Source organism: Simochromis diagramma, unplaced genomic scaffold (genome assembly GCF_900408965.1).
Source record: "Simochromis diagramma unplaced genomic scaffold, fSimDia1.1 OVJJ01000419.1, whole genome shotgun sequence".
Taxonomy (NCBI): Eukaryota; Metazoa; Chordata; class Actinopteri; order Cichliformes; family Cichlidae; genus Simochromis; species Simochromis diagramma.
The window spans coordinates 1,668,142-1,695,566 of NW_024387244.1; the positions used below are offsets into that span (position 1 = coordinate 1,668,142).

The 27,425-nt window shown below is 43.1% G+C and overlaps 1 protein-coding gene across 4 annotated transcripts; it reads left to right on the forward strand.

The window, feature by feature from the left end:
* The first annotated feature begins 25 nt into the window (after nucleotides 1-25).
* On the forward strand, nucleotides 26-26,875 carry abl2 (c-abl oncogene 2, non-receptor tyrosine kinase). 4 transcript variants are annotated; one of them, XM_040052853.1, is made up of 11 exons: nucleotides 26-746; nucleotides 15,031-15,162; nucleotides 17,421-17,716; nucleotides 17,853-18,125; nucleotides 18,375-18,459; nucleotides 18,585-18,762; nucleotides 18,875-19,059; nucleotides 19,153-19,305; nucleotides 19,579-19,668; nucleotides 19,998-20,180; nucleotides 22,205-26,875. In XM_040052853.1, exons 1-11 carry the CDS (start codon nucleotides 530-532, stop codon nucleotides 24,016-24,018), a joined length of 3,606 nt encoding a protein of 1,201 aa, XP_039908787.1. In that variant the 5' UTR covers nucleotides 26-529; the 3' UTR covers nucleotides 24,019-26,875. The 4 variants fall into 4 exon arrangements, with proteins under 4 accessions (XP_039908787.1, XP_039908788.1, XP_039908790.1 ...); XM_040052854.1 differs by having other exon boundaries at nucleotides 15,034-15,162; XM_040052856.1 differs by lacking the exon at nucleotides 26-746 and adding an exon at nucleotides 14,220-14,784 and having other exon boundaries at nucleotides 15,034-15,162; nucleotides 22,205-26,188.
* The last annotated feature ends 550 nt before the right edge of the window (nucleotides 26,876-27,425 follow it).

Consider the following 27,425-nt stretch of genomic DNA (forward strand, 5'->3'; position numbering starts at 1 on the left):
CCCTCCGGCGGTGTAGGTGCGGGTGCAGGGGAACTGTTGGGACCAGGTTGGAGGTGGAGGATCACGCTGACAGTGGATAGTGGATCCAGGCGAACCCCCCGCCTTGTGCAACACACATCTTCTATTCTGCGGTAAAGATGGCGGCGTCAGAGGGGGCGCGCAGCGGCCGCACAACGGCAAAACGATTCTAACTAGCTTCAATTTGACCGAATATAGCCAACCGGGTGTCTTTTATTACTACTCGGATGCCACCCGGAGCAAGGAATTAGAGGCAGTCGCTGTCACACGCCGGGGTTGGGATTTTATTGTTAAAGGCAGGGTGGGTGGGTTTCACTGATAGCAGCTAACGTTAGCTAACGGGCTAGCTAGGCGAGCTAACACGGGCTAGTTTTACTTTAGCCCACTGAAAGAACGGCGGGGAAGGGATTGAGGAAGAGTATTCGGGCCAGGCCGCTCCAGCTTTGGGGGAATGTGAACCAGACGCGCGCAGGGGGGTTTGCTTGCTTCGTCCTCACGCCAAACTACCGGGATGGGACAGCAGGTTGGCCGAGTCGGTGAGGGTACATCGACCGGGCTCCAGCCACCACAGCCCCACGCGCCCCAACCACACCAAGGGAAGGGGAACCGGGGGAGCGGCGTCGGGAGGAGACCCCGGGAACCCGGCAGTAGCACCGGGACACCGCCAGGCAGGACAGCTCCAGTCAATGTGCCCGATCCAGGCATCAATATATTCACGCAGCATTCAGGTAAAGAGAAATAAGTAGTTGTCAACATACAAGCGGAGATAAAATTTGATTAGCATTTTTTTTCTTTTCTGCTGATTCGCTAATCGACTCCATGCTATTTGACAACGACGCGTTAGCGGAAATAGCCATGCCATCCAACATTAGCTTTCCATGCCTCATCCATTTTACTGTGTGTTAATTTCGCTATTGTTTGTGTATGCACACAGAAGCCAGTTATTTACTGAATAGTGGTAACAAGATTGCCGTGATTTCACACCAAGTCATCACTTTGTTGGGGCGTATGAATGTGATGCATGTCACCAAATGATCCGAAAAGAGGTGTACTGTTCCTAAAGAGAGGAAGAGTCTTCTGTGCTCGATTCAAGGGGTCATACCCAGAGGTTAACTTGTTTCCTCCAAGGCCCCTCTATGTGATACCCGGTTTGGAAACACTGATTCTTGCCTCCAGTGGTTGACTAACAATTCCACTCCATTAACTCACAATAGAAACCACCTCAGGCTCACATTACAGCACCTAGTGGGTTTCACATGCTCGCTTCTATCCTCTGTCTACTGTTACAACAGGCTCAGCAAGATGACTGCTCAGATTGATCTAATGGGAAACGTGTCAATTATTTAAGTGACCTTCTGTGATTATATGTTGACACCGAGGAAACATCAAGGTTTAAAGCTATTCCTTTCTTGTTATACTGTTTTTGTCATGTCTGTCCTCAAGATCAGATAATACATAAGGTAACTCATGATTTAAAAAAAAAAAAAAAAAAAGCAATGTGGGTTTGGGCCCCACAAAAAACAGAGGAGGTGCTACCCGTGTTTCAGCTTCAAAGCAGTGTATTCAAGTTGATATCTGCTTGCAGATCTTCAGTATCTTTCTCTTTTGAGTCATGGAGAGTCGGCGCGCCTTCTTCCTCAAAGCCCTCTCAGCTGGTTGCTTAATGAGACTTCTGGGGTTATAAGTAATGGAGGCTATATCATATCCATTAGGTTTGCATGATCTCATATTCATTATAATGCATTTTATTTGCAAAGAGTTTCTCCTAATTGTTTGCTCACACATCTTGATTGAGCACTGAGCGTAAACTCGGTCAAAAGTTTGATGTGTACATGCTGCTGTCTTGGTTTCTCATTCGTATGTGCCCTTGAATGAATTGTTACGTCACACATGCCGCATATATGTAAAACTGCTGGCATAACTCGCCTAGTTTTTTCCACTGATGTCCCAGACCAAACGCCCTCCCATCACTGCAGTGAGCAAGGACACATGGAAGGTGCAACCTTTTGGGAATGGAAAGCATTTTTAGTTCCTGGCTCTCACATCTCAAAAGTAACAGTCCTCAGCTTGAAGTGCATACACAGACAGGCAGACCCACTAAGTGCAACACCGCTCACTGTCGGCACTGTTCTGTTTTCTCCAGTGTCGGGGCAGGAGTAGCCTTTTTATAGCATCCAGGATGCAGTCACACAGCCACTCTGCAGAGAGACTGCTACTCTTCAAAGCACACAATAATAGAACAAAGACTCTTAAGTGAGGAAGCTTGGAACTGTGCTCTCAGTCTTTCACTGAATATAAAACTGCCTCTTTGCTGGTAGTCTATTCATGCAATAATGATACAGCATTATCTTACATTTTAAAGGAAGCTCTTTTGATTATTAGGAAGTAATATCTCATTGTTTAGGCTAAAACAAAAGTGGTTGCTAGTTTGTTAATAGCATTAGCAAATCCAATATATTTGCTCTTTAAAAGCTGCAATTTGTGTCACTGTTGCAGTTTTAGTATGACCAAAAGCCACAAAGCAACTTCTTGTTTTTGCATAATGTTTTGTGAGGTATGGAAGCTCCTTCAGCTCATATTGTTTATCATTATTTTGTGAGAAAACAAATACATTTTAAGTCAGTTATATAGTTTGAGATTGCTTATCTGTTCACTTGGACGTCAAAGTTGAGATGCGTTTGATTGATCCTATGTGGGAAAAGTCCGGTTCCATTGCAGCAAAATGAAATGTAAATATATTGTGTGAGTCAACCAAGTAGGTGAGGTTTTGCTTTTTTGCAAAATTACTCTTTGATGTACAGTAATGTGCAAAAAACTTGAGTCAGGCTTAATTTATTTATATTTCGTTTCCAAGCAGCCAGATGTTCTTGTCATTTATGGGTTTTTTTGTTTTTGTTTTAAGTGTTGTTGAGCAATAGTGCTCCAGGCCTTCTGAAGGTTTTTTTTCCTTCAGAACTTTTCTTTGGAAGTTGGCTGCCTTGTCACTCATATTCAGTACAGTCTTAAGAATTTAGAGAGAGAGGTTTTTGTTTGTAAAGCTGCTTAACACTGTGCTATGAGTCATTCAGGAATACGAGGTGCCTAACCCATAGGTACACATAAGAAATAACTTGTTCTTTAATAAAGAACCAATTTTAAATTGTATGTTTTAGCAGCCTGTTGTAAAAACAACCCCGTTTCTGTAGTTGAGTCTATGAAAAATGCCAATGATAAAACAGTTTGACAGACATAAAATTGCATTTTTGCACCAACAAGGTGATTCCTAAAGAACTGTTGGGATATCTTAACATGGTGTGGATGTGGTGGTCGGGGAGGGGGGGTTACAGTCAGTACTGCATGGTTTATCAAACCCCATCTAGAAAGCATCTGACTGGTAAGACCTTCATTATTTAGCATAACAGTGTACTCAAACACACTGCCAGTGCAATAAAAGCACACCTGGTTAGAAAAACACACTATCAGGAAACACTATCAGTCATGGATTGGCCTCCTCAGAGCGCAGACCACAACATTACTGAAGCATTGTGGGATCGTGTTTACAAAGAACTGAGCAAAAGTGAGCCAGCATTCAAAGAATAGGTTTGAATATCCTTCAAGAAGCCAGCAAAACTATTCCTGAAAGCTGCTTAAAGTAATTACAGGAACGCTTGCATAACAGACTTCAAGTTGTGTTGAAGAATAAAGGTGGTCATATGAAATACTGACTCTTAAGGTTGTTGGAACTGTATAAAATCTGTTGTTGACATATATCACATTTCCATGTATATTTGTAGGTTTCAATAAACCAGTGTATCCGCTTTGCTATTTTCATAGGATAATGTAAAAATGGCAGGTGTAAGATTTTTTGCACAGTACTGTAATGTTTATGTATGGCTTGCCAGTCGCACCAGCAGGACTCATGGCGGGTAGTAACATGGTGTGCTATCTCCTACAGCGTGGAGACCACAAGAGAGGGCATCTGAAAGTTTACTGACTGACCTACACACCCCTATAGAAGTCTGATTAGCCTAGCAGCAGACACATTAGCCCAACAGCCAACATCTATACTGGATATACCCCAGAGGAATGTGTGTTTACCCTCAATTCCCAGATTGGAAGTTTGTTCTCCATCGCTTTGTTGTTTTACTCCAACACAACAGCCTCAGCATCAGTTCCAGTCGGTGCACGTCCACTAAGAGTGTCAGCAGTCATTGCACTCCTGAGATATGTATTTAAGTGTCGAACAGCTGAAGGAGCGCTTAGCACTGTTAGTGGATATGGGCAGATGTCATAAATGTAGGCCTCCATAGTTCAAGGTCTACAGCATAATGTTAGCAGTACTAACTTATGCAGACTCTCAAAAAGTCCTAAATGTTTAGGATGTTTTCAGTATTCAAAAATATCTAAAATGACACGTTTGGTGATTTCTCAGCTGCTTATTTGCTTGCTAACGCACAAAAAAGGACAGGGCGGCAATTAAGCATCACAAAGTTTGACTAGGCAGTGACCCTGTATCCACTGACATTAACCCCAATTATCAGCTTTAATATGTATTTCCATCACAGCATTAGTGAGAGTATGCATCCAAAAACATCGTAAACACAACCGTTTAAAAATCCTAAAATACAGATTTTTATTTTTTTAACTAATTGAAAAAAGTTTTTTAAATGTATGCATACCGGTTACACATCTGTGGGATTATGGCTGTTGACACCACTGAAAGCTACAAGTTGCATTAATCCTGCTTCTACATAACAAACGTTATACTTTATAACAGACTAGCATACTTCTTGGGTTTAATGATGCCTTCTTGAGATGTAATTGAAAGGTGCCAGTCTATGAGGAATGCATGTTTGTCTGCTGAACTCATGCTTCTGTGTTGCTGCCTGTCTTTCTCGTGTCAGAGGGTATTACACGAGCACATGCTTTCTAGAGTTTTTATCAGTATGCCACATTTGTCGTTTTAGGGTGACAAATGAGGCCGGGGCTGTTGGTGTAAATTGGCTGTTGATATGCTTGGCTCAAGGACTCTGTTTTCGCTCTGAGACATCTGTAAATTGCAGCTTTGGGCAGGCTTTCTCTTTAGTGAATTTAAAAAAAGGTGACTCTGCCCTTGTTCCCTGCTGAAGGTTTCCTCAGTTCAATTCTAATGTGGCATCATTGTCTACAAATAAAACCCTGGGAGAAAGACAAGCCGGCTTTAAAAACGCTCAGCTGAACGAGGAGCAGACTGCCTCTGTGCTGATGCAAAGAAAGCTGGTCAAACAGTCGCCTCTCTGGGTTATTGGTTCAGTTGCAGTATTGGTGAATCAGTGGCTGCAACATATTGATGGTCTCCCTCTTCAGCACTGTCAGGAGTTCAGAGATGTCATGTCTGCAGTGGGTTCATCTGATACACTGCAGTGAGGGGAGTGTCCTGTGCTCTTGTAGAAGAGCGAATGTGCTGATAAACTGTGAATAGAATTTCTGATTCAAGGTTGTGCTGCAGTTTGTCACCCTTCGCAACACCTTTATATAAGATAACCTACATTTAAAGGTGTAAAGAAAACCCACAGTCCTTCTGAAAGGTTTATAAATTCAACAAAATAACAGTCTGATCTATTTTTACTCTAAACAGATCAGAGAAACTGGGACAGATCAGTAGATTGGATTTTTTTTTTTCTTTTTTTTTTTTCCCTCTTAAACTGTAGTACTGATGATGCACATGGAGCCAGCTCTATCTACAATACAGTACTGGTAAATCTGCCCAGAGGAGATGTGAGATTTCTGGATCCAGGATTCAAGGACGTAAGCTGATTTGCATCACGGGTGAAATTAGATTAGAGGCAGATCTGCTTTTCTGTGGACTCTATGTGCTAAAACTCCCAACAACCAGGATAAGTCTTGCAGCAGCCAGTGAAGTATCCTGAGATGGCTGTTTCACACACCTCAGTGGCTATGGGGAGGATTTGAATTCCCTTTCTGAGATAATATCTTGGAGTAAAGATAATATGTTGATAAAAGAAGTCCTAATGACTCCCATTAACCACTAGGAGGAGCCATGACCACACCTCCTCTGGGTGAGAAATTTGGGTAAAACCGATGAGTCTGATTGTATTAAGTGCAATACAGTGGGTGCTGCACAGAAGCAAAGTCTTTCTGTGCAGATAATTTTAACACTGATAAATATGACTTATGCCTGAAGATTAAATGCACCGTTGTGCACTCTAATGGTTGTGTGTTAAATAATTTATATTGGTCTGTGTTCTCCTCATGCCAAAGCTGCTCTGTACTGCAAACGACTGAAACCTCTCGGTCAAGCAGACCGATAATTTGCTCCTAGCCCAAACTTCTGCTGAATCCTGGATGTGGAGACGGGCCTCGATCCCAAATCAGTCTTAGAAGAGTAAAATGTCTGTTAAATGTTAGTGCTTTGCGATGAACAAATGTTACCATGCAGGAAAGAATTCAGTTAACTGAGTGTCAGCTATGACATTTGATAAAACAGAAGAAATAACAAAGTAGAGATTAAAAAAAGAGCTGCCTTTTCCCCAAAGTCTTTGGTTTGCTCGCTCTTCAACTCCCAGTTGCAGCCTTAAGCCTTTGCATCTGCTACCAGTTGGTGTTGTAGTTCCCAAAACCGCAATCCTAGTTTTTATTCCTTGGCCTCAACTCTCTGTGGCTTTTATCATTAAAGGGTGAGGATTAATCAGAACAGCGAGTGATTGGCTGTGCAGATGGTAAAGTCATCTCCCTCATCTGTCAGCTTAAAAACACCAAATGTTTTAAACTTTGTAGGACGATCTAACCAAATTGTTGAAGTGGCTCCCAGTGAAATCAGTTTTCACTGTTAAACTGCAATAGTGTAGCACTGGATATGGCTTACGAGCCAAACCCCTTAAACGCTGATTCGCTTAGTCCTCTGCTGCTGGCATTATCATCGCTTCTTAGAATGAGCCCCCTACTGCTGGCATTATCGTTGCTGCTTATCTCCTCAGCTGCAGGCTGGAGACTTGGCTAGAAATACGCACTTGCACATGCTTACTGTAAGCAGTTGCACACTTGTATTTATGTGCTCGTACACTCTTTCGTCCTTTCCATCCTTGCTAGTGAAGGTGTAATGTGGTGAAGCTCTTACTGCGGATTATGAGGTGCGTCCTTCTCTTTAAGCATAGTTGCCCACCAGCTGACCGGCCTGTGTGCCTCATGGCACTGCTGTGCTCCAATATCCTGTGTGATACATTTGATTACTCTAAGAGTTCAGAAGTGCAAGAGGTTTTGTAAACATTGCTCTCAGAGATTTGATCTGTTAAGGATTGTAGGCTTAATTTTATATAATTATACTGCAGTAAATAATATTAAATAGATAATTAGATTATGTTTAAACCAAGTAGAGAAACAATCTAATCAAGCAGTAAGCTGACAGGGCATTTACATTAAATTTAAACGCTCTAGTGGGTCAGTTTTGCAGCCAGGGGCATTTCCACTATATTGTGAATATGCATATAATGTGATATTCCCCCCCCCCCCCCCCTTTTTTTTTTTTTTTTTTTGCGCTCCAGTTGTTTCTTTAAAATGACTCAGGGTAAAGCAGATTAAACCCACACCCTAGCACAGCTTAACCACACCATACACCGATTAGCTGTTCAGACATGAAGATTAGTCACCGGGTCCTTTTGTAAACACTCGCTGCAAAAACTGAAGACAAACAGAGCAACAGTAGCGAGGAGAGTGTACCCTCAGGCTTTGGAAAGTTCTGTCCTGGTGGTTACACCTCTTTACCTGTAGGACGCTGTCAAAATAAACACCTTGGTCTGAAGTTTTGTTCATCTGCATATGTAAGAAATTAATATTTTAATCCCTGCAGTCTGAGGGATTATTTTGTGTAATAATATGCATTTCTTTTAGTGTAATGAGCATCGATTGGTGATGACTGGTCAGTTTAGCATCATATGGCCCTCTTCTTCCCTGCTGTCACATTACAGTAGCAATTAGCACTGTTGCCAGCACACCTAGAGGGAAGCACTCATACTGGGGTGACTGTAGCTCAAGCGTGAGAGCAGGTCATCTACTGATCGGAAGGTTGGTGGTTCGATTCCTGGCTTCCCCTAGTCTGTATGCCAATTATCCTTGGGCAAGATACTGACCCCAAATTGCTCTCCGATGTGTGAATGTTAGCTAGAAAGCACTTAGAAAAATGTGCTTGTGCACAAGTGAATGCACAAGTTGTATAAAGTGCTTTGAGTGCTCAGAAGACTAGAAAACGCTATATAAGAACCAGTCCATTTACCATTTACAACTCATTATTAACCCATAACGCGAAAGACTGGTCGAGGCATCAATTAAGGCTCCATTCCTGAATGATCCAACTTAGGCCTGTCCTGATGTTCCACTCCCTTATTGGTGTGTTTGATGTAGCCATGGCGCTCTACATGGGCATGTAATGGATGAATAGACGAGAGGCGCTTGCAACAGGGGCCTGTAAGTGCATGTGTTAGTGTTTACTCAGAGGGGTTTGCAACACCATTGAGGGTGATGTAACTCTGCCGGTAATCACAAGAATGAGCTGTATGCATAAGAGCATAGATGCATCATGTATGTGATTGTTAGGCGTATATGTCAGCAATGGAGCCATAGCTGATGGACTGATCAACTGTTTCAGCAAGCAGAAGCTCCATGTTTCCATTTTATCAATTTCAAGTGCAAGGGCATTTCAGGGAATTCATTCCTGAGCCAACACACACACACACACACACACACGTGATATGTCATTAATGAGGCTATTGTCCTTTGTCTTGTCCACATGAACAGCAACTGATTCTCTCCCATTTCTGTGGATACTGTTGACTGTTCCACAAAGTACAGATGGATTTCTCATAGTGTTGTTGATGTCTCAAAAACAGATTAATTTACTTACATAATGTTTGACTATTCTTTTATATTTTTTCAGTATTCAGATTTTTTTGGGGGGGGGTTCAAACAGCACTTTTTAAGTAGTGTGTAATGTACTAAAGCATTAAATAAATTGTTTGCCATGTGGCCAAAAATACCAAGAAATTGCATAAAGCTCTAGGTATCTAAAGTAAAGCAAAGGCTCCTTGCTTTACACACTTGGTTACGACCTCAAAATTCATTTAACAGTGACTGTTTCCATATAATGTATGGATCAATGGTGATTTAAATATTTTTGTTACTGAAATACATGAATTTAAAAAAACGTATTCCATCAATTTCATTTGAAACCACTTCAAGTCTAAATTGTTATTTTATTCAAAACTATGTTACTTGAAGGATGTTTCTTTTAGGGCAGGGCGATATGGCCTAAAATCCATATCGCGGTATAATTTGAAGCACGTGCGGTAACGATATATATCGCGATATATTCTTTTCTTCTGTATAACGTATTTTCCACACTATAAGGCACACTTAAAATCCTTTAATTGTCTCAAAAATCGAGAATGTGCCTTATGTATGAATTCTGGTTGTGCTTACTGACCTCGAACCGATTTTGGCTGCAGAAATCTGTTAAAAAATGTTTTAGTACAACTTTAGTAAGATGCACTGCTTGATGGATTGTCAGAGCATTAAGGCTGCCGTAGTGAGGAGCTTCGCGGAGTAATCTGGGTCCAAAACTCCGTCTTCTTCAGGTCCCAAATTCAAACGAACACTGAGAGTTAAAAACGGTCTAAATTCTTTCATCTTTAATAAAATCATCAGCGTTGCTGCTTTATCAGGTGTAACAATTAAGTTTAACATCCAGGCATCCATGAAAACAGAATTTATTAAATTTAACGGAGTTAGAAGTTAGCAGGAAGTTAGCTCGCTAGCTTCCACCTAAACATTTCATACCATGTTCTGACTGAGAGATTTTTGAAACTAATTCAAACGTACAGCTCTGCTGCCACTTCCAACATAAATAAAGACAGACAACTAAACAGCAGTGGTGTTTGCAGGGTTACTGAAGTTGGACTACCTGGTATATAACGTGGTGCTACATGATTGCTAGTGACACAGCTATGTTAGCATAACATTAGCACAGTGAAGCTGGAGGATGAACGCCAACTTTTTTTCCACTCGATAAAAGTTAACGTGATGGATTCTGGTGGTCAGGGACAAATGCAATCGCATAGTAGGATGCTATACACGGGGAAAACTTCAGTCAGGAGAACAACTGAGATTATTCATCCACAATACAGGTTAGTCATTAATATACTGCAACAACATGGGAATAGAGAAAGAATTCAACATTAATGAATCAATGTTACGGAAGTGGAGGAAGTGCAGTTTTTGGCTTTCCCCATATTTCAACAGTGCTTCATCTCTTTGCTATGATTGTCGCCCAGCATAATTAGCAGATGATAATGGTTGTAGCCGCTGCGATGCTTTCGACCAAAACAGGCGCAGCTTGATGACGTCATCAACATGCGCTATCGCGATAGAGCGGCATAGTCAAAATCTCTATCGTTGGCCAAATTTATATCGTTTCTATCGTATATCGTTTATATCGCCCATCCCTAGTTTCTTTATTACATAGTGTAGCCAGTACACAGTGTGAGCAGTATTTCGTGTCCTTGGCTTCATGTTACAAATGTGCCAAGTAGTTGTTTTATCAGTTACTAATAGTTTCCTCAGGCACTTTCTTGTTTTGTCAGTTAGAAGTCCGAAACCAGAAGCAGACGATCTAAACCTAAATAACAAACCAATGTTTAAAATTGTGAACTCGTTTTCCATAGAGTTACTGTAGAGTGAGACAAAGTACTGTAGACGTGCTTTCTGCTGTGTAGCAAGACCTTTAGGATAGGAGTGCTGGTAGGGCCCATGCCTTCCTCCTGCTGACTGTATATCCACTGGACAGTGATCTAGTCACACTGTACTAGGGAGCTGACATGTTTATTATCTGAGTTTCTCATCTGAATGGTAATGTCAATAAAAATTCAGCTTAGCGGTGCACATCTGAGACAATTCGAGTGTTCTAAATTTTGCTTAAAACTCGTACAATTAAACAGCATCAGACATGTTGTGGATTTCCTATTTGATCCAGATGTTTAAAGGTAGACATCGTAATGTGCTGTACAGAATGTAAAGCCACATGTCCAGGACATTTGTGAAAGGCTTTTTCTTGACTTCAAACTCTCCATGAATGTCTTAGAAAGTCTCCTCTAATTCTGAAAAACATCATAAACTCTTGAGAGATTTATGAGGTTGAATTATGAAAAACTGGATAATCGTCATTGAATATGAAAGGATAACTGGTGGTGCCAGGTTATAGCATGCATTTCAGCCCCCAGGTCTGTCATTTCCAGGATTATGGAGTGAATACAGTGCAGGATCTGATCAGGCTTGTCAGGCTCACATAACGTCTTGTGTAAGCGGGTCTCATCCGCAGTATTGTATGAGGGTTTTGTTCACACTTCCGGCATTCAGCCAGCCGTTTATCATCACACCGTCGTCACTGTGTGCTTTGCAGAGTTATTCCTGGATGTCATGCTGCCATGTTTTGTTTTGCAGCAGCTGAAAATACCACCTGACCTCACTGGTCACGGGCTTAAGATACAATCAGCATTGTTTTTGATTAGGGTGTGCAGAAGATATTACTGTGTTGTTTACTACTCCCCACAAGGTGCTTGGCTGGTAAAGTGACCTCTTTATAGACACTTGTAGGCGCAAACATTCAAACAGCTGTTGAGGCATCCAGGGGAAGGGTGTCATCGCTGATATGTGAGTATGTGTGCTCCTGGTACAAGGGTCACCTCTGTCGCAGCTGTCTTGGGGTGCAGGCTTGGTATACCCCACAGACACAAACACCCGCTCTCCTGCATTCAGCACAAAGCCATAGTTTCTTCAGTGCGCACATGTGTTGCACATCACAGCAGACGCACTCACTGAGGCACCCGGACGGGCACACGACGTACCCCGCGCTGGCCAACTGCTCGCTCAGTCAAACATTTCAGCATACGAGGCCAAGAGCATTTTGCCTGACTGAAGTATTTCATCATTTAATGTGATCGGGTTGAGGCCTTGGAATAATTAGTGATGGAGTTTCTTTCGCTTGTAACTAGAATTGAGATTTCTCAGATTGAGACCTTTTGACAAATGGCATTGTGTCCCTTTTTCATTTAGACATTCCTGGGAAGCGCAATCTGATACATAGATATGTAAGAGGAGCAGCTCTGACAGTTGGCTTAGCCTGACTACAGCAGTTGCAGCCATGATCGTTTATGCACATGCATCAGAAGAAAAGTGTGGGTCAATAGGACCTCTCCCCCCTAGAGGAACAAGACCGGCCATCTGCTGTTGGCCACAGCTCTCACACACTCCCCAAGCACACATACTCGCACACATGGACACGTCCTTCCTCACTGCCATATACCCTGCCCTACCCCCAAACCTCTGTATATGCATGGCCCCCAACCACATGTCTTTTTTGCGCTCACTCTCTCTCTCTCTCTGCCGCTTTTTGCCGTCTTTCAGAGTGGGTTCAGGCTCCAAACATCAGTCATGGGTGTCTGTGTTCTCCAGATGGACTCTGGAAATCTTGACTCCCTTAGGCCACATCAAAGCTAGTGGGTAGATTTCAGCAGGAGGCTGGTATTCACTACGGTAATAACAGAAGTCGGCGTGGCTTAAGTCAAAGACTACATCGGTAAATAATTTGGCTGGAGATGCCTTTGTGTCTCTCTCTCGCTCTCCAATTGCTGTGTGTACAATCTTCGTACTCCACAGTGAAGGCGATGACTTGGAGAACTGTCCTGAGCTCCTCAGTCATTTTTTTTTTTGCCAGAGTAATGTGCTCCTCAGTCTCCATTGTCTGAGACACAGTTGGATGTTTTTTTAAAAACAGTTTGGAGTCACAGTGAATGAAGAGAAACTGCGTTTTTGTGGATACTGAGGCTTTTTGCCATCCAACCCAAAGCAGAAGATGTACTGGGAACTGTGGCTGAGTCAGGTCACAGCTAGTGCTGCGTTGCAGTGCATGCTGGTCCGGAACAAAGGTGGGCAAGTGTTGAATATAGATACTGGAAAGAACAGACAATATACAGCTGCATTGTTTGAGACAAGGTTTCAGTTGTGTTTACAGCCTTTGCTATGAAAGCAGAGAGCTTTTCCCATGTAGACTGTGTACCTGCCAAATTATGAAGGCTAAGAAAGGGGGGAAAAGGATCATTTCTTGATGAGTTTCTGCCAGCTTTGTGTGTCTGTGATTAAAACATAATTGCCACTCAGTGTTTTAAATTTGACTGGACTGCTCTGGTGGAAACGCAGTGTTTTAACATGGTTTAACTAGATAAAGCTTTTAATCTCTCAGGCTTAATTAAAACATAGTTTTTCATCAGAACCTCGTCTACCAAAAGAATTGTGAACGTCTGGGCTGTCTGTGATTGTTCTCCCATTTGCTGTTGTTAGAGTTCAGTTTTACAGCCAATATCATGTTTTTTATTCTAGGTTTTGTGTTTGTAGCATGACAGCAGTTGTGTTTTTGTTAGTTTTGCAGACTGCTGATATTAGAAATAAAGAGCAAATCTGTTACTCGTAGGAATTTATCATTGTTGCATCAGACGCATCAGGCAAGAATTTAGATGGTCTCTTAAAAACTTGAGTCCCTTTTGTACTTCCTGTATAATGAGGTTGACTGGGATCTTCCAGGAATCATGACGCTATGGTGATGATTGGACAGTAGATGGTGCGTGTTGTGTCATCTTGAACATAACCTGCATGTCTGTGGTCTCAGTGGCAGTGCTGTTGCATGGCAGGATGGTCTGTTTCAGTAAGTAGTTCAAAACAACCTCTAAGTGCCAACACCGAGTCGGTTCAAACGATGGTTTAACAGGACAGTCTGGTTTGACAGTCAAAGTGACTTTAGTGACGCTGATCCCAGAGGAGGAAATCTGCTATGAATCAGCTAGTTCCTTTGTTAAACATTTGCCTGTACATGTATGTGGTAGCGAGAGGTGACATCATGTGTTATATCACTTCCATTTATTCTGCTGCCATCATTTTGGGGTTTTGTATTGTTTTGTTTATAAACATAAATCAGTAGTGAAATCCTATACGTTTGGAAACTACAGCCTCCAGAATAAACTCATCTGACTCTGAATATGACTCAGAGTTGAGGGTTATTGCTTTCAGTTACAATCTGTGTATGTTTGAGAAAGCAATGCTTTTCTCACTAATTAAAATGTAAAATAACATTCTACAAGCATATTACATGGATTAGGCGTTGTTCTTATTTAACAAGCACATTGTATATGTTTAAAGATGAACTATACAATCGGGGGTTACTCGATCACTTTTGGCACACGACTTCCATCCTCTTTATGGCAAAAACATGCATGTAGCAGCTTCTCTGTTTGTTTTCAGTTTCTTGTACTGATGTGACTTTTCTTTATCCTGCTTCGCTTCATTCCCAATCCTCTCCCACTCTTTAACCAGCTGTCCAGACATGCAGCAATGTTGGGAGCAGCTGTAGAGCATGTACGTGTTAGCTACGCATGTATTCATTTCTGTGCGTGTGTGTGTGTATGTCATTCAGCCCTTATGTGCTTTCCCCTCCCTTTGGTTTAATAGCTCCTCCTCTTTTTTTCCCTTCATAAATACAAATGCAAAGACACTCCCATCTCAGATTGTACCTGGCCCACAGCAGGCCTGTTTGTGTAGCTAGAGATAGGTGAGTTAAGGAGAGTTGGCCGAGTGAAGTGATGCTTCTGAGGTGCCTGCAAGCAAGCAGCAGTTTTGAAGATGAGTGGGCTGCTTTGAGTGGCCATAAACTCCGCACAGGTTTCAGACTGGGGACTCGACCTCGAAAGACAGGTAGACGGGCAGCAGGATGGGGTCTTAGGATTATGGAAAAACCTTAGGATTTATGGGTCGCAATAAATGCTGCTGTGCTGCTTTTTGTGCTCAGTTTCTGTCAAAGTCTATTGTAAGCTGGCAAAATTCATTGAAGGTGTCAGCCAGCAGTGGAGTTGTGGTCTTGTTGTTCACCTGTGTGAATCAAATCTCTCTGATAATCATAGTAATGTGATGTCTTTTCTTTTGCTTGTCCTTTTTTACCAGAAGCTCTGACAGAGGCGGTGCGCTGGAGCTCCAAGGAGAACCTTCTGGGCGCGACCGAGAGCGACCCTAACCTCTTTGTTGCACTTTATGACTTTGTTGCTAGTGGAGACAACACACTCAGCATCACCAAAGGTAAACCCAAGTCTGAATTTGGAGGGGGGGAAATTGAATAACCTCTTTAGATGGTTCATACTTTCTCACTAACTCTCTCACTGCCACAACCTCTGGTTTCACAAAAACTTCATTCTTTCTGTGCATCATCGCTAAACATTGTTGTCTGGTTACAACTGAGCGCTTGAGATTTTTTTCCACATCATTGATCATTATACCCACACCTTTCTAAACAGCACATGTTGCAACAGAGCACAGGGATCAAGTTAGCACCACCTGGAAAGGTGTCGTCCAGTTATTCCAAAGGAATGTTCTGTGTCAACAGAGCTTATCTCATGACATCATCAATAACCTGATCCTCAGACACCCACACATGACCAGCTGAGGTTTTATGTGCTATAGCTTCCACACTGAATAATACCTGAAACACCAGTGATGCTCATGCTTTGCCATAATTACAAATATCTTATTCGCTCTGCCTCTTAATGCACACACTTTTAGTCCAGACCTCTTTTCTCTCATTCAGCAGCACTTAACCACTCATCCAGTTCTCCCCTGGGCAATAAGCTTAAAATATCCTCGTAATATTTTTCAGACATCCAGGCTTCTGTCACCATCCAGTCTAATGTGTTTAATGTGGCAGCGCGTTAATTATCCATCGTTTTAAGACTTCCATGGCAGCTGCCTGGGATGGAAATGATGTTTAGACCCTGACTCATGGAGTAAATCTGAGATTCCTGCCCACATGCATGCACATGTGCGCTCCCAGGCTCCACTTCTCTCTTGCTGTCTGTCCCACTCTTTGCTCTGTTGCATGGAAAACACCCAGCGGGCCTTTAATGTTGTGTTAATATGAAATCGGCTTGACTGTAATAATAACAGGTGGACGAGCGCAGCAGGCGGACGCCGGTCACAGAAGGGGTCTTAACAGGCCATGTCTGGGGCTAATCATTGTCTCTTCTCTGTGCCAGACCTGACTAGGCTAGGCCAGACCAAAGCCCTGCTTCAGGCACATGTGGCTCCCAGTGTGAGGCAGCAAGACAGTCAGTGTTTCCACTCCCACAAAACCTAGGGGCACACAAGGCAGACACAGAGGAGACCAGTGGATTGGTGGGCTGGATATGGATAACCATCTTTGTTTAATGTAGTTCTCCTGATTGCTAGTACACTGTGTTTAGTTTTATGAGCTAGCCCTGTAGCACTGGTTAGTTGAATGTTATATGGCTCTAACACTGCAGCTATTTTAGTTAAGTGTTTATTGGACTGCAGTGCTTAATATGAGCAGCCTGTTACAGAATCATTGTATCTGCTATTTCTCAAAGTTTAAACTAACTAATGATAGCCCAACACTATGTTCAATCAACTTTAAGCCTGTGTTTAAAAAATGACCGCAGCAGTGCAGGAGGCAGCAGGGTCGTCTTGCAGTAATGTTCCTGTTTTGCCAAAGCAAAGAGTCAGAACAGTCTGTGTGTTTCTATCCTGCAAGCTGTGATAGAAGATAAGCTTTGCAAAATCTTGTTTGTGAGTTTTATAAACTTCTGTCCACTTTCATCTGCTTCTCCATTCGACCTCCTGCTTCCAATTTTATTGCACCAGCAAAGCCCCTCGCTTTATTTTAATGCCCCCTACAGACCAACACAGTCCATCATGACGAAAGATGCTGAAAGGTTAATGGATTAGTGAGTAAACTTGGCGTTTTAGTGGAGGGTGAGTGTAAAAGATGGATAGCCTTAATATCCTCTTCCTTTTATTTTCTTCTACAATCACACCTAACCTACATCTACCCTCGTTTTTTCCACACTAAGCTATTTTCTTTTCCTAAACCTCTGTCCCACTGGCAAGTCTGATCACCGCTCCTTTCAGTGTTTTGTTGTGCCTCCCTGTTAAAGTATCCAGCACATCAGCCTCTCCGCTCCCTCTCTCGCGCTGACGTCAGAGGCAGACAGAGACAACACACCAAGTCAGTACAGGCCTAGTTTTGCCTGGCCCTCTGTGACAGATATGGTGTGCACCCAACCCTTTTATTGTTCCATCGCTTTTGATGTAATTTCACCGAGGGGCGAGTCATGCCCATGAAACCTCTTCTTTCTGTTTGACCTGTTATCCAAGTCTTACAGGAATGTAGTGACTATTTGAACTAGTTGTCTTTCATGTTGTGTAACAAAACAGACAACAAATCAATTAAAACAGGATTGTCTAGATACCGATAAGCTGACTACTCCTTCGTTATAATCGGCACCTTTTAATATGTTTGCACAACCCACTCCTTCTGTGTTCAGGTGAGAAGCTGCGTGTGCTGGGCTACAACCAGAATGGAGAGTGGAGTGAAGTGAGGTCTAAAAACGGTCAGGGATGGGTTCCCTCCAACTACATCACACCGGTCAACAGCCTGGAGAAGCATAGCTGGTACCACGGGCCCGTTTCCCGCAGCGCTGCAGAGTATCTGCTCTCATCACTTATCAATGGCAGTTTTCTGGTGCGAGAAAGCGAGAGCAGCCCCGGACAGCTGTCCATATCTCTGCGCTATGAGGGCAGAGTGTACCACTACCGGATCAACACAGCCACGGATGGAAAGGTAGAAGGATTGGGTTTAAATTATTAAACGGGCTCACTAGAGTGATGTTTTCTGGACAGACTCGGTCTGTTCATATTCTTGACTTTTTCTTCTTTCTTTTTCATCCTTATCCATCTTCATGCTTTCTCCCCATCAGGTGTACGTAACATCCGAAAGCCGCTTCGCCACTCTGGCCGAGCTGGTCCATCACCACTCCACTGTACCTGACGGTCTGGTCACCACGCTGCACTACCCTGCACCCAAATGTAACAAGCCTACAGTGTACGGTGTGTCACCCATCCATGATAAGTGGGAGATGGAGCGCACAGACATCACCATGAAGCACAAGCTGGGAGGAGGCCAGTATGGGGAGGTGTATGTCGGAGTGTGGAAAAAGTACAACCTCACTGTGGCTGTCAAAACACTAAAGGTGCGTAGAGTTATTTCTACATGTTGACTATTTGTGTATCTGAGATTGCAGCTGTAAAGTGTCACATTTTCATATTTGCAGCTGTGAATTATAGGGCATGACCCAAAAATGATCACAGACCACCACCTGCAGGTGGACAGTGGTATTACATGTGATTAAGCCTATTGTTGCTGCACCATTTCCCATTTCTGTCCAACCCACTGATTTTAACAAAAATGTTTTCTTTTGTTTCTATTTGTGCAATGACAGGAAGACACCATGGAAGTAGAGGAGTTTTTGAAAGAGGCAGCAGTTATGAAAGAGGTTAAACACCCAAACCTCGTTCAGCTGCTGGGTCAGTATTTATGAATGCTGCTAAACCTTTTTTTTTTTCTTTTTTCATTTTGAGTATAACTTTTAATTTTCCGTAATTTTCACGTTTCCTTCAGTAAGTCTTTTAAACCATTCTGTCCCCCGCAGGTGTGTGTACGTTAGAGCCTCCTTTCTACATTGTGACCGAGTATATGCCACATGGCAACCTACTGGACTACTTGAGAGAGTGTGAACGCGATGAGGTGAATGCTGTTGCGCTGCTATACATGGCAACGCAGATCTCCTCTGCCATGGAGTATCTGGAGAAAAAGAACTTTATACACAGGTAAGGTGTGTGTGTGTGTGTGTGTGTGTGTGTGTGCTGCTTCTTTTACTTGTATAATATTTCACTTGTCTTTTTCTAAATGTCCAATTTTGTTGTTTTCTTTACTTCTCAGGGATCTCGCAGCAAGGAACTGCCTGGTCGGTGAAAATCATGTCGTGAAGGTTGCCGATTTCGGCCTGAGCCGGTTGATGACCGGTGACACCTACACCGCCCACGCTGGGGCCAAGTTCCCCATCAAATGGACCGCACCGGAGAGCCTTGCCTACAACACCTTCTCCATCAAGTCTGATGTCTGGGGTGAGCAGTGCAGCTTTTCCAGCATCGTTTTGCCGTCTTGAATTAGTTTTCAGTGTGCTCATCTTTGATCCTCTGAACTCGTTTCTCCGACAGCTTTTGGAGTGCTACTTTGGGAAATTGCCACTTATGGCATGTCTCCCTACCCGGGTATCGATTTGTCTCAGGTCTACGATCTCTTGGAGAAAGGCTATCGCATGGAGCAACCTGAGGGATGCCCGCCCAAAGTTTATGAGCTGATGAGGGCATGTGAGTGCATGTTTTTTTTTTTTTTTTACCTGCCTGTTGCTGCACCACATTTCAGAGACACGCAGGGAGTGCTCGTCTGTACTTGTTTGAATGAAGTGAAACAGCAATTATGTGTAAATTTGCATAACGTCTTTCAAGAAATACAAAAGAGTATAAATAAACCAAAGAAACAAAGATTGACGGCTTGATAACCGATTTGAAGTCGAATGCTATTGTCTCATTGCTTTCATGTATAAAACCTTTCTCGTCTTTGTGTTTGTGTCATGCTGTCAGGCTGGCAGTGGAGCCCGTTGGATCGACCTTCGTTTGCAGAGATCCACCAAGCCTTCGAAACGATGTTTCACGGCTCGAGCATTTCTGAAGGTACAGGAACGTGCAGCTTATGACATGTAGCCTCTAAACCTTCACTGCGACTCTGAAATACATGCACTGACTTGGCTGATCATGCAAACTGGGTCTTATTTAGCCTACTGACCTTTAGTAACACAGCTTCAGGTAATTCAGTTAAATATGTGAGAGTAGAGAAAGAACAAGTGAACATGTGCAAACAGGAGTTTAACAAACTGGAATCTTTTTTTCACTCTCCTATATTCAGGTTTAATTGGTCAGTAAACGAGCAGCGTGTACTTTGCTGGATTAGAGTAGTAAATGCCTCTCAGCTGAATGCTTTTTTTCTTCTTTGCACATTGCAGAGGTGGCAGAGGAGCTCTGTAAGACAGCATCCTCTGATCACAGCGGGCCGCTGCAGTCTTTCAGTCATGATATGCCCCTGTTGCCTTCCAAATCTCGCCCACTCCACAAGCACACAGAAAACAAGGAAAACATCGAGGGTGGACTGGACGGCCGCACCGACCACTGCACGCACGGTCACTCAGGTACAGCCAGCCGTGCCCATGTCGCTACCAACCAGTCGGGTGCCTCACTTTATGATTCTGCAGGTACGTCGGAGGACACTGATTCAGAGAGTCAGCTGCAGCGACGTCTGGCCCGCCGCCTCAAAAGAATGGCCGTCATTTTCCCCGACAGCTGATCGATCACCATCTGACATCTGTCATTCATTTGGCTGACCAGCAGCAAAAGCATGCATGCATTCATTGGTCAGCATATTTATGTCTAACTGCCTGATCAATTTTTCATAAGCACTTACTTTTTAAGTGTTTTTTTTTTTTTGTTTGTTTGTTTGTTTTAATCACCCATGAAGCTTGCACACACTAAATAAGCATAAAACCCCACAAACGAATAAATATTCAACAATAAAATAATAAAAGGCATACAGAATGAGTGCGCTCTGTGCACGGGGGTTAAAATGACGTTCTCGTCTCTCACGATCACAGAACATCTCGTTTTTAGTCTGTTATCCTCAGACTGTTGTCCTGCCTGAGATTTAACAGCATTACAGCCTCACTCTGCAAGTTTCCTGTACAGCTGTAATTTTTAATTGCATTAAAATCGAATGTTTTCAGCATCCTCAAGTAAAAAGACGCCAGCACTCAAACTCCTCTAATACAATAACCTGTCTTTATGTTCAAATAAATAACTGCATCTTCACTGTGACACAGTCATCATCTGATTAACATAAGCTTTTGTTTATTTTCTCTCCTGGTCTATTTGTGCCATTAATATTATTCCTCCAATTAATACTTGATGATACATCAATACTTCACTGTTCACTCACTAATATTAAATGTACATAACGTTGTATCTTATTTTAAGTTATTACTTATTTATTTGCTTTGTGTTGGGTTTTTGTGTGTTTGTCTCGTGTGTAAAATGGTTTGTCAACCCTTCGCCTGCGTGTACTTTTCTTCACCTCCTTATGTGACTGTCAGTTTTGTCCTGACGTGGTCGTACTTCACTAAAACACGGTGTCAATAAATATTTTGGTTCACTGAAATAAACATCATTTCCATGTGCTGGGGGGAGGGCGTTGATGCCTCTGTTTACCTGTGTCTGTTAACTAATACAGGAACTAAGTGGAGCAACCACAGGAAGTTAAGTGTAAATGAACTGAAAGAAAACCAAATGTGCTTCTATGATAAGTCTTTAGGGCTTTGGTCCATGAACTTGTGTATTCACCAATAAAGAAAGAAGAAGTGTCAATGAGTTTTTGTTGCACAATAAACAGCAAAACTAAAGTCCACTAAAACCCCATTTTGGTTCGTCACTGGTATCGTGAAAGTGCCCATAAGGAAATAATCGGTGCACAAACACTGAATGAACATCTTGAATCTCAGCGTTTCCTCTTTCTGTTTTATTTTTAAATGTATATGATGTTCCTAAAGATAAGGAACTGTGTGTCTGAGGTTTATTGCTTTCCTATCTGCTGCTTCACATCACAGGTTTTCTAAATGTAATGAAAAAGCGTTTGCAGCTTCCTCTTTCATTCGTTTCACTTCATCTGCTTGTTTGGTGAAGCTGCCCGGCGTTCTGTGCCGATTTAAAGGTCAGCAGAAGTGTAACACAATTGCAGCTTCCTCTTTGAGCGTAGTGATACAGCAGCTTTCCATGTTAGAGAAGTTGTGCAGTTTCTGTTGTTCAGTCCCTGAAGTGTGTTCATTATCTTTTGAAACAGCAGCTTGTGAATCGTTGAATTACTGTGTGCTTTTCCTTGACTGGCACGGGCTCAAAGACAAGTCTGTTCACCTTCTTCGAATGCTTTTCTCAGATTGTGAATCCCAAAGGCGGAGATACAGGATGAGGGAACAGCTCATCTTATTACAGCAGCATCAGCTGCCTGACATGAGTGACATTGATGTATAGATGAGCGAGCCAAAAAGCAGTTATTCATTATGTCTCTTTTAAGCTATTAAGCAAGCTTTTAACAGATATTTGTGCTCCTGCTGAGTTCAGTCGGTCTGTTGTATGATTGTGATTCCTCCTCTTCCTCTTTTCTTTCCAGGTTGGGCGTCATCTTTGCTCGGAGGGGACGGCCGATCAGGCAGCTCCCCAGCCCTCCCCAGAAAGCAACAGTCAAGAGATAAATCTCCCAGCAGCCTTTTAGAGGATGCACAGGATGTGGGCACATTTACACGAGACCGCAAGACTGGCTTCTTTAGCTCATTTATCAAAAAGAAATCTTCCTCGTCACAGTCTTCTCAGCACCAACAGAACCTTCCGATGCCACCCAAGAGAAGCAGTTCCTTCCGGGAGATGGAGACACAACCTCACAAAAAGTACGAGCCTACACCCGATTTCAGTGCTCCTCCTCCCCTGCCCCAGTCAGACAGTTTAGGGGGCTTCTCTGCGTCTCCTTCCCACTCACATGGGGAACCTATCCAGGCACAGTCTCGCTGCTGCGGGGCAGCTTTTGGACAGAAACCCTCTGGGGGAGGCTTTGGTTCACAGGTGACAAGTGGCAGCAGTTGGAGTGGGCTGGCTGGCTTTTTTACCCCTAGACTCATTAAAAAGACCCTGGGGCTACGGACAGGGAAGACATGCTCCGCAGACGAGGGTGGAAATATAGTTGGTGGGCCTAAACCTTTCCCTAGGTCCAATTCTACCTCCTCAATGTCAGCTGGGCTGCCTGATTTGGAGCGCATGGCTCTGACGTTACCCAGGAACCGCAGTGCTAAACCGCCTCTGGAGAGGACTGCCTCAACAACCTCTCAGCCAGAGAACGGGGCTGCACGACCGTCAGAAACTCTGCTGAGGAGGATGGATGAGGGGACTGCACAGATCAGGGAAAGGCCCAAAGCCAAGCTACTACCCCGGGGCACTGCTGTAGGGGTGAGGGCACCGGGGGTTGGGGGGGAAGTTGGGGATTCGGACAGCCTGTCCCGAGTCAGGGAGGGTAGAGAGGAGAGTGGAGGACTGGACAGGCAGCAGAGTTGGACATCTCCCTCCAAGTGCTCGGGCTTGAGCATGTCATCAGCTGCAGCAGGTGGGCCGACTCACAACCACAAAGTCCCAGTGCTGATCTCTCCCACACTGAAGCACAGCCCAGGTGACGTGCACCTGGTCGGGCTAGACTCTCAGGGGAACCGCTTTAAACTGCTGTCTGAGCACCAAGCAGACCGAGACAAGCCACGCCTCGTCAAACCCAAGTGTGCGCCGCCGCCTCCCCCTACTCTGCGCAGTCTGCAACACTCCTACAGCGGCGACGGAGAAGAGCAAGTCGGAGGAATGCCCGTGGAAGTAAATGGGGACACATTAAAAGGTCAAAGGTCAGGGCGAATGTCAGGAGGAATGATGACAGGCAGACCATCAGTGCCACCACCGCAAGTGCCTCCAGCTTCTTCCTTTTCTTCTTCTTGCTCTGCCACCACAAACGCAACGCCCACTAAAATGGCCAATGGGGCGACCACCACTGCCCCCTCGCACACAGCACTGTCTGCTGGTTCCAAAGTGGCACTGCGGCGAACTAGGCAGCAAGTGGAGAGGGCGCCCTTGGAGCGGGTTAGCCGCGAGGCCTTGCTGGACTGCGCGGAATGCCTGAGCAGCGCACTCCACGCCAGCTCCGAAAGCCCCTCCAGCAGCCAGGTTCTGGACGCTGGCCATCAGCTGCTAGACTACTGCTCAGGTTATGTGGACTGCATCCCTCAGATGAGGAACAAGTTTGCCTTTCGAGAGGCAGTGGGGAAGCTGGAGCTCAGCCTGCAGGAACTGAGAGCCTCGTCGTCAGGAGGTGGGGGGTTGGGTGGCGTGGGGTCCAACACTGTACTGGATAACCTACACGGCTGTATTAAAGAGATTAGTGACGTAGTGCAGAGGTAGCCACCGTGACGCCACAAATCTTCACCTCTAACTACCCAACAGGTCGCTTTGATTCCTTTTTTATGTTTCAGGTTCTGTTGACAGCTTTCTGGGGACGGATCGAGACGCACCTCTGCAGTACCTCACACTATCACTACAAGAAATAACTGTTTTTTTTAATTGTTTACAAATCAGTTTGATAAAATGCCAGTGTGGACACTAATTTTCCTCTAACCTGTACATATTGAGAAATAATATACCAAACTAAATTCAAGTCGCACCATAAAACGTTTCACCACAACTTTTTACGTGGCCTTGATGTAAAGGCGTCCTTGCTGCCTGAATGTCGAGTGTATCAGCTGTGTGTAGCCAGCCGACAGAGTAGGTAAAGCTCACTCTGCTTCCCCTCGATTTAAACTCAAGAATTGTTTTACAAATATGTAAGTGTACCGTTTTCCTCTGTGTCTGGAGAACCAAGTGATCGTGAGCCATTTCGGAAACTACATTCATGTGAACTCCTTCGAGGTACGAGGGGTGGTGGGGGGGTGTTCTCATAGGCCAGTTGGACAAGTGTAAAAAGGTTATAAATAACACCCACACCTGCTTTTTCCCTTGTGTGGGGTTAAAGTCTGGTTGCTTTTGTTTTGTTTTTTCAATAGTAACCGTGAAATTTCCTCATGTCCACCTAATCATAATAAAAGTTTTAGCGATTGCCTACAAAAGTAAACGTGTGCATTTCACAGATATTCCCCACAGCACTGACACACAATGAACGAACACAGAATTTGTCTTTGCTTCAGTGACTGATGTCCACACCTTAACGTAGTGCCACAAGAATGGGGAATCTCCCCAGCCCCTTAAAGCATTTCATTATTCGTGTCCAGTTATCCTCGCACGCTGCTTTGTCGTTTTGCACGATGGAGCTGAAACACGTGGAGTGAGGAAAGATAGAGCACAGGGTAGCACACGAGCAGGTGAACTGGGACAGTGTTTTTATAAGTGTCCTTGCGAGTGTGGACAGTGCTGGATTCCCTGTAGCCTAGTCATGGCCTCAGTGCCTCATTCTTCAGTGTAAGAACGCTGCGAAATGCAGAGACCTACTTTACACTAATCACACAGTACTGATCTCTCAACTAACTGCAGTATGTCTTCAGCACATGAGCAATTTGTACATTATTTGGTTCACAGAAAAATGCTTTTTAGAATGTCTATGTATGAACTTGAATTTTAAATTATTGTTGTTTGGGGTTTTTTTAAAGCACAGACCTATTTTAAAAGAAAAGCTATGTAAATATTTGACTTCTTTCATATCCAGGAATCAAAAGATTTATCTGTGGTCACAGCATAAAAAACAATGTTTCTGACTGAAGAGATGTATTTCAAGGCCCATCCACCCAGATCTGATTATCTGCTTTATGAATGTATTCTTCTGTTCTCAACCTGGTTGAATGTTCAACTGCGTGTCTCTTCAATCCCTTAAGGTGCCATATTCTTTTTTCCATTTAACTTACTGGCCCATACTTTGTTTCGATCACACTAAATAAGTCCAGAGATATCGGCTCTGTTTTTTGAGCACAAGCAGAATTGTGTACAGCACATACACAACTTGTATTGTTTTCCTTTTTGTTTGTTTCCTTGCTTTGGTTCTCATATTTATGTACACTGGATACGGCCTCGATCTCATTGGTTCATTGACACATGCTCTGTACATGTAAAATTGTAAACACTGCTGCAAGTCCGTAACACTTTTAATGCCTTTCAATGGCATGTCTTTTTTTTTTTTGTGGTGCATTTCATCCTTTAATTTTTCTTCTTATTGTGCGTCAGTAAAATTGCCCTTTTTCCCAAACAGGATGCTTTTAGACGAGCTGATTTTTGTGCATTTAAAATAACATGAAATGAAAAATGCCACCTTTCTTCACAATTCTCGGTGCCTTTTTGTGAAACAACTTGTCCACTGCGAGGACTCACAGAATGTTCAAGTCCCTCATTAAAACTCATGCGTATGTTTCGATTTCAATGACATCGTTATAATCCTGTCACTGCACTGCCGGTTTCTGTCATTTGGAGGTTAACGGCCCGATCCCAACATGTGCTGTTTGGCCATATTGGATATTTGCCAGTTGGTGTCAGCATTTGTAATAAATGCATTAAAATTTAGAAGAGATGTGAGAAACACCCTTCAACCACGTTATGAATGTTGATATTCTATATCTTGTCCACCAGAGGGTGCTCTGCGAATTTCATGTTGGCAACACAGCATAAATAAATACATGAACAGATTACCCCAATAAATGCTAGGGAAATATTTTTAGTTCTGTGTGTCTGAAAGAAAGAATATTGGATCAACAATTGTATCAGTCGGACTCTATTTGGAAAATCTGTAACTAATGGGGTTTATTTGTGGCTGTTAGCGCTGTTAGTCCGGTCACACAAATCTGCCTGATCTGATCCCACTTCAGTCTAAAACCTTTAGAACTGACTAGCACCAGATTGGCCTTAGTTCCTCTTTACTTTGTGTGATACGCCTTTTTAGATGGTGAAAGAAAAAATCCTGAAATCACGCATTTCTTTTCCAAACAGTTTTATTTATTTTATTTTTTAAGGATTCAATCGTTGATTGTCAGCGAACTGATTTCGTACCAACTCACAAGCCTGATCTCAAGACCAATGCTGTTTAATATTTAAGCCTGACCACAACATTTTTGCTCATTCTCAGTCCTTTACATTGACTTTATTTATGTTTTTTGACTGCATTGATCCTGTAGATCTGTTTATTTTGTCTTCTCATGTCTCCCTGTTGTGGAGTACAGCTCTGGAGAACGTGCGTACGTATCAATATACCAAAGGCCGCGTCTTCAGTTGTATGAGTGCAATGTAAAATCAACACACAGACACACCGTAATGAAATATGTGAAACTAAACAGGGATGAAAAATGGCAGATGTTAACATTAACTTTTTTATTGTACAAAATATATATTTTGTGTTTTGTTTTTTTTTATTTAAAGCTCACATTATATTACTGTGAAGTTTTGCTTATCAGTGTTAAGCCTATTGTAAATAATAAAGATATTGATGAATATTGTTTGGTTTGTGGTTTATTTGCAGTAAATTTCAAGTGGAGCAGACGATGTTAGCCAAGTGTTGCTAATATGAGGGCCGTTTGTTATTTGGGGTTTTCTCTTTTTTATCTTAGGGTCTATACCTTACAACACAAAGCGCCTCGAGAGAACTCTTGTTGTGATTTGGCACTACATAAATAAAACTGACTTGATTTGAATTAAATCTTTCTGTGTAAAATATGCTGCTCAAAAGCTTAAGGAACACTTAAAATTACACATTGGATACAGATCAATAAAATATTCAAGTTGAAAATCTTTACTGTCAAGCAGCAGGCCCTGTCTCTATCAACTCTCTTGTACACCGT